At 34.5% G+C, this 17,085-nt stretch overlaps 1 protein-coding gene across 2 annotated transcripts in view; it reads right to left on the bottom strand.

Annotated features, from left to right (window-relative positions):
* Nucleotides 1-17,085, bottom strand: part of UBR5 (ubiquitin protein ligase E3 component n-recognin 5) — a 130,192-nt gene that overhangs the window by 3,461 nt on the left and 109,646 nt on the right. For both annotated transcript variants that reach the window (XM_069465451.1, XM_069465452.1), the window contains exons 48-58: nucleotides 15,136-15,379; nucleotides 13,509-13,620; nucleotides 12,254-12,398; nucleotides 11,165-11,295; nucleotides 9,740-9,800; nucleotides 7,605-7,780; nucleotides 7,296-7,380; nucleotides 5,560-5,715; nucleotides 5,073-5,186; nucleotides 3,096-3,240; nucleotides 1,729-1,814 (exon numbers count right to left, since the gene is read on the bottom strand). In XM_069465451.1, the coding sequence (XP_069321552.1) occupies nucleotides 1,729-1,814; nucleotides 3,096-3,240; nucleotides 5,073-5,186; nucleotides 5,560-5,715; nucleotides 7,296-7,380; nucleotides 7,605-7,780; nucleotides 9,740-9,800; nucleotides 11,165-11,295; nucleotides 12,254-12,398; nucleotides 13,509-13,620; nucleotides 15,136-15,379 (1,455 nt within the window). The remainder of the gene's footprint in view (nucleotides 1-1,728; nucleotides 1,815-3,095; nucleotides 3,241-5,072; nucleotides 5,187-5,559; nucleotides 5,716-7,295; nucleotides 7,381-7,604; nucleotides 7,781-9,739; nucleotides 9,801-11,164; nucleotides 11,296-12,253; nucleotides 12,399-13,508; nucleotides 13,621-15,135; nucleotides 15,380-17,085) is intronic.

Genomic DNA, 17,085 nt, shown 5'->3' with positions numbered 1-17,085 from the left:
CTATGTAGGTCTTACCCAATAACCCCAGAAATCTTATAATTTGCAGGACTAATAATTCATGGGAAAACTGTTTGGGAAACGCTATTCTTACGTCCTTCAGCTCCTCCCTCCCTCAGACACATCAGAGTAAAGCCAACAATATGTGAAGGATGACCTCCCAAAAGAGAAGAAGGGCAAGGGGGATGGGGGAAACACCTTGATATAATGCTAAAGCCCTAAGAATAGATTTTCAAGACTTTAAGGAGTGAAGCTCACAAAATAAAGCTGTTGATAGGAAATTCTCAGGTCCTTACAGAAGCAGATTTTCTTTTTACTAAGATTTGAGTAGTTAGCAAATTTTTCTTTTAGTAGAAGGCAGAAACGATAGTGAGATTTAACTTGGCTGACTGAACTAAGGATATGGTTTAAAAACAGAAAATTAAAACTAGGGAATAGATTAAAATAGTTCTAAAACTTAGACCTCAGATAGCAAATCATTCTACTTCTGAATCTGGTGGTTATTACAGAATTGATATGGGCCTTGTTCTTAGGGCAACAAGGTGCCCTGAATCCAAAGACTGACTACAGGTGGGTGGTAGAACCCAAACAAGCTATTTCAGTGATCCTTAAACCAACAGGGACAGATATGGTATTGGTACTGATAGGGACTTTAGAAAGCAAGAGTGGGAAAGTTAAATACTGACCAATTATATCAAAACTACCTGGGGAACAATGTAGGTCAAAATTACCCTGATGGCTAAAAGGCAAGAACAGAATCAGGTGGCAGCTAGGACTGCTGAACAACCTGTCTCACCACAGTAGAGAAATATCAGAAGGCTCCTAGAGCCATGTAAAGATTCAGGAGTACTAAAAGCAAGAATTCTCCTCCTTCCCTTCTCCACCCCCAAAATAAGCTCCTGCTTGAATGAAGGTAAATGGGAATCTGCAAGTTTTGTTCTTTTCCTGTACAAGTAACCATTTCCCATCATTTGAATAAAATGGATATATCTAGAAATTGAGTTATTTTTAAATATTCCATGAGTGGTCTGGTTTAAATTACTAAGAACTAAGGCTGGTTAGACAGGGGCAATGTCCAAGAGAACTATGAGGAGTGAGTACAGAAAAGATTTCTAGGGTTTTCTGGATAAGGAATATCCTTCAGATTTCTACAAGGAAGTCTGGAGCAGACTACCTTTTAAGGTTAATGGGCAGGTTGATTTGGTTATAGGTATACTTGAGGGTGGACAAAGGTTCACTGACTTGGTAGACTTTCCAAGACCAAAGCTTCTATTATCTGATTTACAAGTCTAAGTTGGTTGGAGCTCTGTGCTAACAGTAAGTAGAATTTAATATCCACGTATCATAATTAAACTACTCTCTTTCTAGTAAATAGATTATCAAGAGACTTTTCTGAAATTTTGCCAAGGCTTGCCACTAGTCACTTGCCACTAGTCAAAAGGATTAAAGATACATATAGGGAGCAGCACATGTAAGCACTATAATGGGGAAAGAAAAAAAACTATATTGCAACAATATGTTGGTATCATCTTATGGGACTACGGACAGAATATTAATAGTTAAATGCACTTCACTTTGCTTGGAGCTTTAGTAATTCTATTACAGAGTACAAAAACAAAAACTGCCTTTTACTTCTGAACATTTATTTCTGAAGTTAAAATGACTAACACTACAAACTTAAAAGGCACAGTATTTTAAAATTTTGTATTTCCTTCTACAAGTTTAACTTACAAGATCTTGTCGTTCTGTCATGCTCATCTTCTCTACTATTGACCAGAACCAGCGTTTGAACTGCAAGAGCTTCTCGGCATTTTCTCCTAAGAAAGAATGTAAACTCAATAGACAGTACTGTATCAGTTGTTATATCTTTGAAATATTGCTAATTAAAATGTTATTTAAGATTGGGAGATTCCAATTCTTAATACAGGAAATAAAGACCATTTGAAAAATGTAAAACCTCTATAGTTCATCCTGACTAAAGATGACCAAAATAAGAAAAATGAAACACTAGCCTCAGAATTGATAATCACAATGACTTTAATCCAATCTGTAAACCATAATTCATCTCATGACCTCAATCCAGTATTTCTCAAACTTTAATGAGTTGATAAATTACATGGGGATCTTTAATGCAGATTCTCATTCATTCACTGGGTCTTTGGGGCTGGAGGAAGGGAACACCAGAGATGTTATTTCTAAAAAGCTTCCAGATGATGCCTATGCTGCTGATCTGAGGATCATACTTGAAGTGGCAAAGTCTTACGCAGTTTCTTTGGATATTTTGTTTTCCCTCCTAAATTTGTGGTTTATAGATGAGATAAATTCTCATCTCATTTTTGAAAACTAAATTAAAAAGTAGCACAATAACTATTATACAGCAACTTAAATACTGCCAGGACAAAGAAAAAGCAACATTTATCCAAATTTAACTTACTATAATTTGGCTGAAGCTTCTTGCAAAATAGGAAGAATAAAGGGGAAAAAATTGGTACCTTTATGTACATAATAATCTTGCACTATAGGTATAATCTTTTTACAGTGAACTTCTTGGAGCTTCCAATGTTTTATTGTATAATAAAGGTTATTCTAAGAGGATTATCACTACCACTCTTTATTCTTCCTAGATTCTCCATGTGTTTGTGTGCTGTTATGTTTTCATAAGTGTGATCTGGGTCCAGCTCTAAAAAGCAAACATCATGTAATCAAATTGTTTCATTAGGGAGTTTAAGCAACATGAATCAGAAAGGAGGGCCCGTAGAGCAGTTCACATGGATTTTTTTTCTTAATTAGTATATACAAATCCTTAACACAATTTTGCTTATTACCACAAAAATTTTTTATTTGTATTCATACTAAACCATATTTTTAAAATTTAGATATAAAATATAGAAAAATTAAGCAGTAAAAGAATTAATAACCTAAAGCTAAGCCATCAAAATATTTAGTTCAACCGTATCTTTAAAAATAATGTAAAAAAGTTTTAATGCCAACATTTCCCAAGCCCTGTAAATCGATCTAAGAACCAGAAACTCAGAAAATGTTGACTGACCAAACTATCTAGTTTATTCCTTAAGTAAACATTTTTTAAAATGTCCTACCTGATTCATCATTGAAAGAGGTAAAACTGATCAGCATTTGCACATTAACTTCACCACAGCCATTTACCAAAAGCCTAAAATCTTCTGCTGTTAAATCTTCTAATGAATTTTTTGGAAGCACATCTAGTAGACCTTTCCTCATTGCCTAGAGAATTTCAAAAATTATCTTTTTATTGCAATCAGTACTTCATTTTCCATGTACCATTTATTTATATTGTTAAATCCGAATATATAAAGTTTAACAGTCTTTTTTAAGAATGTTAGTTCCCATTTTAAACCAGAGAGCAAAAAAATTTCTGTATTTTGAATTTCTTATTAATAGATTCAAAAGAAAGAAAGGCAGAGGGTAGGGAAAAAAGCATACTGAATAGGCTACAGGTTCAAAAGTGAAGTATTATTATATATTAGTAGCTAACTGAAATTTTTCAAATTATGTTAAAAACAAACAGGCTAGTCATTAAATAATTAAAAATAGTTTCAATTTGTCTAAAGTGCTATCCTGTCAGCATGCTAGGAAAAGTATGATAATGACAACAACAAATTTCCCAGACACAAACCCAAAATCTAGAAGGTTACTGAGAAATCACATGCCAGGAAATGTACTAAGTACCTTACTTAATTCATTTAATCTTATCCTCATTTTGTAGAGGAGGGAACCAAAGCACAAAGAACCACAGTAATTTGCTAACGTCATATAGCTACAGGGTAGATTTGAACTCTGACAGTGTAACTCCAGAGCCTACACAATTATTACAGCAGAGGGATCAGAAACATGTGAAACCATCAGGCCTAAATCTACACAAACATTTTACCCTCAATGAGGAAAAAGTTAACATAGCAGGTCTGATATTACTCTTTAGAAGGACGTGATTGCAGGGCTGGCCCTTGGCTTGTGTCTGAGAACTTGGTTTTTGGAATGTTCCCTACATTACTAATTGATACGGCTGTTTTCAATGCCTGGGGCAGTGAACCCTGCTGTACCAGATTGCCTAGACTTTTTGTACAATGTGATTCAAGACAAACAGGCAACTTTCCTCTGGGAGTCTGGAATTTCAGTAATCATGGCTGGTTGTGCAGACAGAAAAGTAGAAAAGTGCCTACACGACTAGCCTCCGATAAAAACTCTGAGCTCTGAAGTGGGCTTCCCCAAGCACAAACAATGCACACTGTGTTGCTACACTTTTTTTTTCCTTTGGAGACAAAGTCTGACTCTGTCACCCTGGGTAGAGTACAGTGGTGTCATTGTAGCTCACTGCAACCTCAAATTCCTGGCTGGGCTCAAGTGATCCTCCTGCCTCAGCCTCCCAAGTACCTGGGACTACGGTGCACTCCATCACACCTGGCTAATTTCTTCTACTTTTGGTAGAGACAGGGTCTCGCTCTTGCTCAGACTGGTATCGAACTCCTGACTTCAAGCGATCCTCCCAAATTGGCCTCTCAGAGTACTAGGATTACAAACGAGCCACAGCACCTGGCCGTATTGCTGCATTTCACTGGTGGAGAGATAACCTTAGAAGCCTGTATGTACATGGATTCCTCCAGACTCTGCCCAATGTATCTTTTTCCCTGGCTGATCTTGCTGTGGGTCCTATCACTATAATCATTAACTGTAAGTACAACTGCCTCTGAGTCATGTGAGTACCCTCTAGCAGCCAAAGTATGGGTAGTGGTAGGAACCTAAAATTATAGTCGTTTTGGTCCCACAAGCACCCTTTACAAAGTTTGTTTATCAAAGCTACTTTCTGATGATTACATGGTTTTACCAAGTAGTTTTTACCAAGTAGTTTTAACCAAAAGTCAATGAGTACTTGGTTTAGATTCTGAAATTTAAGATATAGTTTACATGGTACATAAATTCATTTTAGTTTGAAAAATTTAGCCTTTTATAAACAAGGTGAATACACTGAAATAGTTTACCACATATGAAGACACAAACAGCCTCATCAGATCACATAACACTTTCTAGAAAACACTTACATGTAATGGCTGTTCTGCAACCACTAACATTCTGTGTTCTGCATATTTTCGCACATACTCATATACATTCTGGGGAGTGACTGGTATATTTACACCATTAGGAATGAGTTCAACCTGTGAAAAATTTAGCAATGTTATTTAAAGGCAATTTTGTCAAAGCAGTAATAAGTTAACAGTTCATAAAACTATTTCCTAAAATTTTAAAATATAAAGACAATTCTTTATATGACAAACATCTAAGAAATGCAAATATTTTAGACCAAACAAAAAGCCCTTCTGCATCTCACTCTGTCTCACTCTTGATCCATCTCTCTGTTTACCTCCTGTGTCCATTTCACCTTTAGTGTAGGTGTGCATGTACATTTGCATCTTTCTCTTTCTCTCTCTCTCTCCACCCGCCCTCCAGCTAAACTGTTCTATATAAGACAAGCACAACAGATTAACCAAATTCTCTTCCAGAATCAGGGAACTGTGTATTTGGCTTTACCTGTCCTCCACCCTCTTCTTTACACAAGTCAATTGCAAATGCCAAATCCATTGCTGAGAAAACAGCATCAGCATCAGAACTCTGAGAAGCCAGGATTAGTTGCCGCAAACTCTCGTACATTACAGGGTCAAAAAAAGCAAAATCATGCCAATTGACCTAAGAAAGTAATCATGAAACTCAATTATGAAAGAAACAACATCTGCACTCAATTCATCAGTAAATTAAAATCTGATAAAAAATTTTATCTAATTTGGATATACCAATAAAGAATAATTTCCCACTGAATATATATAATAACTGCTTTAAAGAGGTAATAAATCTTTGGCTCTGACAATATATTCCATTTTTCAAAGTATATAAAGTGTTATATTTTGAAAAAATTCAAAGCCAATAACAATAGTTTTTAAGTTCCAAAAATAATTTGCAAAAACCAGCACCATTTATTCCAACACCGATTATGTGAAGCAGCTGGCTTAGAAATAAATATACATCTTATTTACTCTTCACAATAATCAGAAATACAGATTTTTAAATCCAGATGATAAATATGCTCAAAGAAATTCACTAACTTGCCCAAGGTCACAATATTGGGTTAAACTCTGGGTCTATTTGATTCATAAGCTGTTCAATTAAACCTTGTTAAAGATTCAATATATCAACATTTTTATGTTGCTGAGCTTTGAGTCTAGTTTTTTATTGCATAAGAACATTTTAGATGGAACACTTTAAGAATTCAATAGGGTCAGAGTTGAGAAAAATATATATCATAATATGATACACATGTATTAATAGAAAATAATATTCATCAGTGGGTTTGATTAAAGAAAATTACTAGAGTACAGCTTTAATAATGCTGTATTCTAAATAATGATTAGATGTGTGATGTGCATCTCTGGAAAAGAGTATAAAGTAAATACTCATTTAATGCCGTGGAGAGGTTCTTAAAAGCTGGGGCTTTAAGTAAAACAACATATAGCAGGTCCTTGAAAAATGCCATTTCACTATAATGTTGATGAGGAAAATAAAACTGGTTTTGTTTTTACATTATTTTGCTTTAAGCTGTAGTTTCCAAGAACTTACTGAAGACAATAAATGAGGGCTTACTTTATGATATTTCATTATTTGATGTCAAGTACTTTCTTTAAAATAGTCTATCACCCACAGATAAATATTGAGCATACTGTGTTATATTTCTTACAGTTTTTTTTTTTTTTTTGCTGCCTCCATGTAACTTTTACATATATTTTTGAAGTTGGAATGTTCTTTTTAATATAATACTACTTTTACCTTCTCTACCACTTGGTACAACTAATGGTGGATAAATCTTATTGAACACTTACTATTTGTTAGGCAAATATACTATAGACTATAAACTATGGTATGCTGTTTTCTTTATCACCTTATTAATGGGGAAATATGCCAGAAATGTTAGGGGATTTGTTTGCAATAAGATGCAGGCCTGTCAGACCCCCCAAACCCACCTGTGTTACCCACTCTGCCATGCCATCTCCCCATATATGGAGATTTTTCCCATGTCATTGTTTTTACTTTTATTAATTTTATTTTAATAGACAGTAATTATATCATAAAATGTTTGAAAATTATTTATATTGGCTGTAATGCTTTAAAATTTAACAGCAAGCAAATGCCATAACAGTGTGCTAGCAGCATTTGATTATTTTGTAGTAAAAACTTTTACAACTGTAAAAGCAGTTAGGTTCATCAAAATCACTTACTTTTCTACCAAGCAACACTTTAATTACATGTCTATTCAATGTAATAGGACATAGTTCATTCTGTAACAGACATAGTCCAAGAATCCTAATAATAAAAAAACAGGGAAATAAGATTTAAATTCAAAAATAATTCTAGAATACGTATAACCCCCAAACACATACATAAATATACATATAATATTGAAAACTTCTCTACAGCCTTATTTCTATCTAGTATGAAATAAAGCATATTTTTATAACTAATATATTTTAGAAAATTACAAACTGAAATTTTTTAAGAATTCAAATACAAGATTAGAGTTATTTTACCTGCCAATATTTCTGAAACAATTCAACCTTGCTTCTGTGTTTTTGCCAGGCCTTGGAGTATAAAATCCTCTTTTCCCAGGTTGGTAAAACAAAGGAGCATTGTCATCACCATCATCTGTATCATCTAAATCCATATCTACTACACTTCGACTAGAGCCATGACGCTTTCGGTTTTCCTAATATCAGAGAATATCCGAGATTAAGCCCCCAAGATTCACTTAAAAAAACAAACAAACATATGAACTGGTTCTCTGAAATCATTCAAGATTAAGTCAGGTAGGCAAAGCAACATTCTTATTTAAATGTATATGTATAACAACACTAACAGCAAATAAACTTTTAATTTACCCTCTCAGAACTGTGATACACAAAGCTTGTGCATATTAAGTTTTTAACATCTGTTATTCAAATTAAATTCCTTAATGAAATGCAGGTTAGCTTCTTTCACTTTAATGCCTGAAAGATATTTTCACTGGAGAAAGAATTTGGATTGACAAAAATTCTTTCAGCACTTTGATGAGTTTCCATTCTCTTCTGGCTTTAATAGTTTCCAATGAGAAATTTACTGTCTTTCAAATAATTGTTTCCCTATAAGTAAGGCACCATTCTTTGGCTGCTTTCAAGAATATTTTTTTATCTGTTTTCCCAAAATTTGATTATAGTATGTCTGGACATTGTTTCTTTCAGTTTATCCTGTTTGGAGTTCACTGACCTTGAATCTATAAATCTGTGTCTTTTACCAAATTTAGGAAGTTTTTAGTCATTATTTCTTAAAATACTTTTTCTACAGTGATTTCTTCTCTTCCTCCAAGTACTCCAATGACATGAATGTTAAATCTTTTGATACTGTCCCATGGGTCCCTGAAACTGTTCTTTTGTTTGTTTTCAATCTTTATCTCTTCTTCAGAAGGGATAACTTCACCTACCTATCTTCCCTCTGTCACCTTTGTTCTGCTATTGACTCATCCAGTGAATTTTTTTCTTTCAGAGGTTGTATTAAAAACTTCCCTTGGTTCTCTATTTAAGTTTCTATTTCTCTGCTGAGAACCTCTATCTTGCCATTCATTAGTGTTCACCTTTATCTCACAGAACATGAGATAAAGTCTTTGATAATTTCAACATGTAAGTCATCTCACAGTCACCAATCTATTGGTTCTTTTTCTGGTTCTTTATATACTGAGTAATTTTAGAATGTATCCTAGACATCTTACATATTAAGTTGTAAAACTCCAGGTCTTATTAAATTGATATAGAGATGTTGACTGGGAAGGAGAGCCCTTAAGTAGGCTTATCAGCCTGGTTAGGTTCAATCTGGAAGTCTCACCTACTGTGTACAGTGGTTTCAATGCCAATTAAGTTTTCAAAGCCTTTATTATGCTGTTTGGGCTGCCCTGCATATGCAACACTCGGGATAGTCTGACACTTGGGCAGTGGTTTGGACTGTAGGTCAGTTCCCAAAGTCTTTGTTATCCTTCAGCTAAGATAGAATAACAAGGATCAGCTTTACCCGCCTTGCCTGAAAAGATGCTACACTAGTCATTTTTCAAGTTTTGACTTCCCTCTCCAATCTGTGTGCTACTGTTTACTTTTCAGAATTTTAGGTTATTCCCCTTTTGCATTGTGTCCAGAGTTTTTAGTTGTAATCAATGTAAGATATAAGATTATACTGGGCTTGCTCCATTTGGCTGGCACTGCAAGTTCTTAGGTAGCTTAAGAATGAAATGCATGCAATGAAATACATCATGCACTAAAAAGCCTCCCTTATTACTATACCATGATATGTCATGTTTTTCTGCATTGTTGGCACCAGCTGTTTTATGAGGAATGAGTCCTATGATTCTCTGCTTCTCTCCTTCTCTGCTATTCAATTCATTACATCTCCAAATTAAAGCTTAATTCAGGCTATGCTGAAATGGAAGCAGCCAGTGAGTGGGGTTACACTAAGCTCTGACCTAACCAATCTCACTACTTGATTCTGTACATGACACCTATACACCTATCTTTGCTTCTCTCTTTACTATAACCATGCATTTTACTTATGGAGACATAGTTTCTTCACAAATCCTCATTTCCTCTCCTTTTTGAATTTATAATTTAAATTTTAAACTTAGCACACATACAAAAATGCTTCTTACCTGTACCTTTTCTGAGGAGTCTAACAATCCAAGATCTAGGATACTATCAGCTCCATTTTCCCTAAAAACAAACAAAAAGCTTTTTACAGTCCAGATAACTGGAACTTCGAGAGTTTAGTGTAAAGAACACATTGATTTATATTTATAAGAATTTATAAATACATTTAAGTTTTGAAATCAATGCATATCTGGTGCACTTACTGGTAATAATGTAGTTCTAGGGGCAGAAAAGTCAATAATACACATCTTTAAAAAACCATGAGATGCTACATATATGATTCAAGACAATGGGATAAAGGCTACCTGATTTAAGATAAAATAAGTGCAGTCTTCATAGGAGTGCAGGAACTTAAGCTCAGAGGGAGCACTGTAGAACAGGAAAATGCTCAGAAAGCAATCACAATAGGAATCAAATCCCCTAGTGAATTTACTGATTCTAGAATACTAGAATACAAAGGAAAAATTTTGTAAAAAATGAGTAGTCCATTCACTAGCACAATCTTTTTAAGGCTCCTTATAATATTTGTATGACAAGCCTTTTTAAGATTTTTTATATCCATTGAGTAAACATACATATACTCAATTTCCATATTATTTTTTCTTCATCAGTCTCCTTTGTATGGAGACTACAGTGTAATGAATATTTTGTAAATAAAGATACATTTAGCTACAATTTCCCATTTTCCCTATGTATGGCAACATTTGGGACACTCTGTTTATTACAGAATAGAAAGCAAATCTTGCATGAATTTTTAAGATAAATCAGGAAGCCTAAAAGAAATTCCATGCTTATGGCAAGAACAATTCAGGGCTATATCCTAAGATTTTTTGAAATTCTATGGCTCCTACCATAAGGATATTCTGATGGAGAATCTGAGATGTACTTTTTTCAAGTAATTTCTAAATATCAGGTACATAAAAGACTTTTAGAACCTGAGTGACTACTAAAATGCTACCTTCCTAATAATACATGAGGAACTCCACTGTTGCTCACTCATCGATTTTTAAGCCATCATTTAAAAAAAAACATTGAAAGTCTTGTCTGGGAGGCAAAGGCAGGAGGATCGCTTGAGGTCATGAGTTTTAGACCAGCCTAAGCAACAGTGAGACCCCATTTCTACTAAAAAAATAGAAAAAATTAGCCAGGCACATGCCTGTAGTCCCAGCTAATCAGGACGCCAAGGCAGGAGGATTACTTGAGCCCAGGAGTTTGAGGTTGCAGTGAGCTATGATGACACCACTGCACTCTAGCAGGGGCGACCAAGCGAGACTCTGTCTCAAAAAAATACTACTACTACTAATAATAAAATAAAAAATAAAGTCTTATGCTTTATGGTATAAATTTTAAGATATGATGGCACCCACATACTGAAAATAAAGTAACCAATGTTTCAACTGAAATGTCTTCCCAATTGTACACATTACCGTCCATGTGCAATAATGAGTTCCATGGCCTCATCCACTCTTGCTCGCAGAGAATCTTCACTTGCTAGAAGGAGAAGCAGCTGAGCTGGGGATAATTCCAACAGCATGCCGGTGATTTTACTTGCAAATGCCTGTAAAAGATGAACAAATGTTACTTGCCTACTCTCTGAAACCTCTTATCTAAATCTATAATCTGTTATTCAGAAAGAAAAAAATATAAGAAACTTAGATAACAAATACAAAAATTTCTGAACTAGTAAGTTCTTTTATAACACTAGAAGCTGAATTACAGAGAACACTGACAGGAAATGAGTAGTCCATTTATTAGCACAATCTTTTTAAGGCTACTTATGATATTTATATGACAAGCCTTTTTAAGGTTTTTTTTAATCCGTGAGTAAACATACATATACTCAATTTCCATATTATTTTTTCTTCATCAGAGAGCCAGAAATAGCTCTTTCATTTAGGTACTAAAAAATAAATAGAGGGAGGGAAACACAAAGGGAGAGAAAGGGAGAGAAAGATGCCTGTATTTAAGGCTGAGGATTTACTGAAAGACATAATTGGTTTTCTGTTTTATTATTCTTTTGATATGAAATATGTACATGTAGTTATACATCAAGACAAAAAAACACAACTAGTTTGTTTCATATTATGACAGAAACCTGATAGAACATTCAAAATAAAAATTTTCCTGCAATATTAATCAGCAGTAAACTATTTGCAATGTGTTCTAGCTATAGCTTGCTAACAGATAGTCTGCTTCAAAACTAATAACTTATGCAAATAAGGACACAAATAAATATAATGCACAACTAGTTCTTTAGCATCCAAGGAACTTGCTGGGTGGAACAGGGACAGTGTCCCTAGGGTAGGTGGGGGGAAAACAAATTCAAGCTATACACAGTTACCCTTCAGCTAACACTGCTTCTTTCCCTTCTAAGCTTCCTTCTTACTGCCCAGGTAAAAACAGTCCTTAACCTTGTGCCTTGCCAGGAGCTGACAATTTTTGAAAATACCAACTTTAATTCAAAAGCAAAAACATGCCACAGCCAGTTAATCGGTAGCTAAGTGGATGGTACACACTGGTTGCATTGCTTGTACACGGGGATAAAGCCTCTCTCCAAGTGCCTGCCGATGTGCTGGCAGAGGATCAGGATCGTCGCTAGGATTTCCTTCAGAAGCCGGTCTGAAGGGTCTAGTGTCAATGGAAAGCTGTCTTCTAAAGTCTCTGTAAGAGGAAGAAAGTCATGATTTCATTTCCTTGACTACAAAGGAAAAATATCAGGACAACCAGTAACACAGTTAGAAAACCAGAGCATTAGGTTGTTCAGTTATACCAAAACATAAACATTATTTAGATTTCGTCACTTGAAAATTTATATAATTTATAATGCATAGTCTCTAAAAAATAATTTGATTCTAAGGGAGTAGGACCTTAAAATATCAGAAATGAAGAGTCCAGAAATTTTATTCAAAAGTAAAATGGAACCCCTCCTAATGAGGAAAATTTAAAGATTTAAATAGCAAAATTTGCCACAATTAAGATTGTAAGACAAACTTAAGAGGGAATGATATAAAAGTTAAAAGGTTTCAAATAATTAGGAACTTTTTTTTTTTTTTTTTTTTTTTTGAGACAGAGTCTCACTGTTGCTCAGGCTAGAGTGCCGTGGCATCAGCCTAGCTTACAGCAACCTCAAACTCCTGGGCTCAAGCAATCCTCCCGTCTCAGCCTCTGGGGTAGCTGGGACTACAGGCATGCACCACCACGCCTGGCTAATTTTTTTTTCTATTTTTAGCTGCCCAGCTAATTTCTTTCTATTGTTCAGTAGAGACATGATCTCGCTTTTGCTGAGGCTGGTCTCAAACTCCTGACCTCAAGTGATCCTCCCGCCTCAGCCTCCCAAAGTGCTAGGATTACAGGAGTGAGCTACCACACCCGGCCACAATTAGGAACTTGGGTGGGATAAACAGAAGGGCAATATAATTTCAATTGCTTCTGGGTTTTTACAGCAGAACTTTTTATTAGTTAACAGTTAGACTATTCTTTGTTTCTATACATATAACCAAATATTAAAACTGTCATTTACTTTAAAAATAGTCCATAATTAAGACTCCCTCATTCACAGGCCTACCTCCAATTCATCCCCCAAAATAGTATTCAATAAAAGATACAGGCCAGGCATAGTGGCTAATGCCTATGGTTTAGGAGGCCACGGCAGGAGAACTGCTTGAGGCCAGGAGTTCAAAACCAGCCTGGGCAACATAGTGAGACCCTGTCTCTACAAAAATAAATAAATTAATTAATTAAAAATAAGTAAAGGACACAAAATTATCTTACCTATCCCGGTCTCTCCGAGAACCTGCTCGCAAGCCACTACTCCTCCTCATTTCCCTTTCTCTCTCCCTTTCCCGATCTCTCTCTCCTCTGTTCCTTAATCTCTGCATTAAACCTAGAAGAAAATAAGAAATATGCTTTGTTTAGATGAATGCAAATGCAACTACCTTAAATTTCTGTCTATGCAAAGAAATAGACAAACATAAGAAAATATGACCGCTGAAGATCATCTGTCCTTAGCATCCACGTTGATGCCTCTCTCTCACTCTCCCTGTGATTTTGAGAGTTATGGCTAATTATATACATTGTACTTGGCATGTAACAGATGTTCACTCAATATTTGTTAAATGAATTTTTCCCCTTGTCATGTCAAAGCTCTGAAATAATACATAGCAACCAGGGCTATTAATAGTTTCAGTGTAAATAACACTGAGATTTCTTACGTGATTAGAGTCAATTAAAGTCTCTATTTTTAGTTTTTTGCATGAAAGCCTTATAGGCCACCAGAACAATACCTATTATTTTTAAATTCCTAAGTCCAAGCCAGAGTATCATTTCCTGAAAGTGGGCAAAAAAGATATTTTTGAAATGTTATGACTTCCCAGGTTTTGCATTCACATTTGCTAATTTATTTTTATTATAAGACTATATCAAATGGTGAAACTGATTAAAAGTTGGAGCACTCTCCTCATTTTTTCACCCTCAATCCTTTCTACAGTTCATTCAGCCTCCATGGTAGTGGTTTATATTAATAAAACCCCAATGAGATACAGACATAGGTACAGCCTAGGTAAAACACAGGATTTTCTTAGTACGTAATCTCTATAAACTTTTTCTCAGTTACTGCATCCATCTACCTACAAGTCTGACAATCTTGTGTCCCTATTCCCCCTATTTGATGTGAATTACCAATTATCTCCTAAGGCTTTTGTTTGTAATTTTCACAGATTTTTAAACTTGCTAACTGTAATCTTGAAAATTAGCCAAAAATCGGCAGAGCCGAAAAAAGGGAAAAAAAAAAGAGAAGAAAATTAGCCAAGAATCCTAATCCCAAAATGTTGTTCTTCAGTGAGGTAATGAGTTTGCACCAGAATGTTAATTTTTAAAAAGGGAGGAAAGGGCTGCTAAATTAAACAGTGAACTTAGTGACATAGTTGATTTACATTTTGTTACAAGCTGCCTACCTCACTGGGTACAGATAGTGAATTTGCAAATCATACTTTGAATAGCACTACTTTAGTGAAGAGCATCTTCTTCTCAAATACCTTTATGAATTAAATATTGGGGTAGAAGAAATGTTGCAATTTGCTCACTGAATTCCTACATCACCATATATCTTATAACCTCTCACCACCTCCAAACATGTAACAACTGCAATGAGAAAGTAGTACAATCACAAACACTTATCAAAATAAATGTTGGGAAAACAGCAAATTGTTAAATTGTCGATGTGAGTAGTTTAAACATAAGATTAAATTGTTAATCTATAATAAAATTATTTAGAAATATAAATATACATTTTTACATATTTACACACAACCATGAATTATCACTATTGTTTTGATGCACAACGAAAGAATTTTATGATGCTTGTTATCTGTAGAGTACTTATTGTAGAGTATACACTTACTTGTGTGAGTGCCTTTGTTGGCATTTTGGATACAATCTAGATTTGGCAATTTTTCATTTGACAAAAATGCTTGTGCGATGGCTGTATAAAAACTTCGTGCTACACCACTGCCCTCTCCTGGCTCATCCTTAAATGTGACCTTTACTCTGTGCACAGCCATTGGTGTGGTAGCACATCTTCGGCCAAAGTGATTGTTAAGCTGCCTCATAGTCTGCTGAATGAGAAGATCTCGATCCCGATCAACCTATTAAAACACACCAAAAAAGCAGCAACTTTCAAATGCAATGTTGAAAACCACCTTGGTCTACATAAGATCTGAAAATCTAATTCTAGCTTTTCTATGACAGTTTTAAAAACTACAAAATAATTTGGGTTCTCAGAAACTAGCTTATACATTCCAAATATACATTGTAAAACACAAGACGTCTTGCATTAAATTACGACAGTGGAATTTAATTCAATTCTAACACTTTCTTTCAAAGGTCTACAGGAAAACAATAATTTGTTCAATTTTGGAATGTACCAAAATAAATTTCAAATGATCACAGATGTAAAAAAAAATTTTAAAAAATAGCAAATACTGGAAGAAAACATGGATGATTTCCTTGGTATTGGTATTGTTAGAACACTACAAGCAAAGTGGGGAGAAAAAAGATAAACTGGGAAAAATTTATACCTTCTATCACAGACAAAGATACATATTCATGAATGAGTGTTTGTATCACCTACAGATAAAGAACTTCTGGAATGTGAGAAAAGATCAACAACTTACGTGAAAAAACTGGGCAAAATAGACCAACAGAGTTCACAGAAAAAGAAATTTAACTATCCTAAATACATGAAATAATGTTTAACTTTGCTCAAAATAAGAGAAATTCAAATTAAAACTATACTGAGATACTATTTCTTATCTATCAGAGTAGCAAAAATCTAAAAATTCGACAACAAACTGCCAGCAAGACTGTAGGGAATCGGACATTCTCATATTGATGGTGAAAATGCAAAAATATACAATCTTATAGAGAAGTATTTCCCAGTGTCTGGCCAAATTTTATTCACATGTCCTTTGGCCCAGCAATTCCATGTCTAGGAATCTATCTCAAAGACACACTAGCAAAAAAGAGAAATACACTAGAGGCTATTCATCAGACTGCTATCTATTACAGCACAAGATTGAAAACAAACCCAAATGACTAGTCAATAAGGGACTGGCTGAAAAAACTGTGATAACCATAAAATACAGTACACTAAGCAGCTGTAAAGGGAAAGTAGAACATTTCTCTATATATAAAGCTACAGTTTTATCTCTAGGATTTACTGTTAACTGAGAAAAGCAAGGTAGAATAAAAACGTATAGTATGCTTGGGGATGTTGAGGGAGGTAGGTAATGAAACACACATATACACATGCTTATATTTTTAAAGAGGGGAGAAATAAATGTTAAAAATGATTAAAAAAAGACAAGAATGGAAATTGAAACTAGACTTCTCTGGATATATCTTCTGTAGAATTGACTTTGCAACATTGTAGATATTTTACATTAATTATATAAATTAATTAAATAATAAAAAAATTAAAAAATTAAATAAATTAAATAAAACCTCAAAAGAGGAGAAAGGAATCCCTAAAAACTCAAAGCAAAATGAAACAAAATGTTCCTAACTGTAAGATGCTGGTAGCAAAACCACACACAGATGAATGATTTCAAATGACTTTAAAGCAAAGTAATTTGTGTATCTCTAAGCAGGATGTGATCCAAGGACAAAAAGACTGCCAACTAATTTTAAGCAATTTTCAATAACCATTTTTGTTGTTCATGGAGATGATGTTATAATTCTAAGACTGCTGTGTGTACACTGTGGAATAAAAGCAAGTGAGTAATTTTATCAATGTTGTTAGAAAGTTGGATATTCAATTTGGAAGAAAAGAAATAAAGACTTAAGATCTAGG

This window comes from Eulemur rufifrons, chromosome 3 (assembly GCF_041146395.1).
Source record: "Eulemur rufifrons isolate Redbay chromosome 3, OSU_ERuf_1, whole genome shotgun sequence".
NCBI classification, from domain to species: Eukaryota; Metazoa; Chordata; class Mammalia; order Primates; family Lemuridae; genus Eulemur; species Eulemur rufifrons.
The sequence above is the reverse complement of the archived record's forward strand: the minus strand, read 5'-3'. Positions and strand labels throughout refer to the sequence as shown.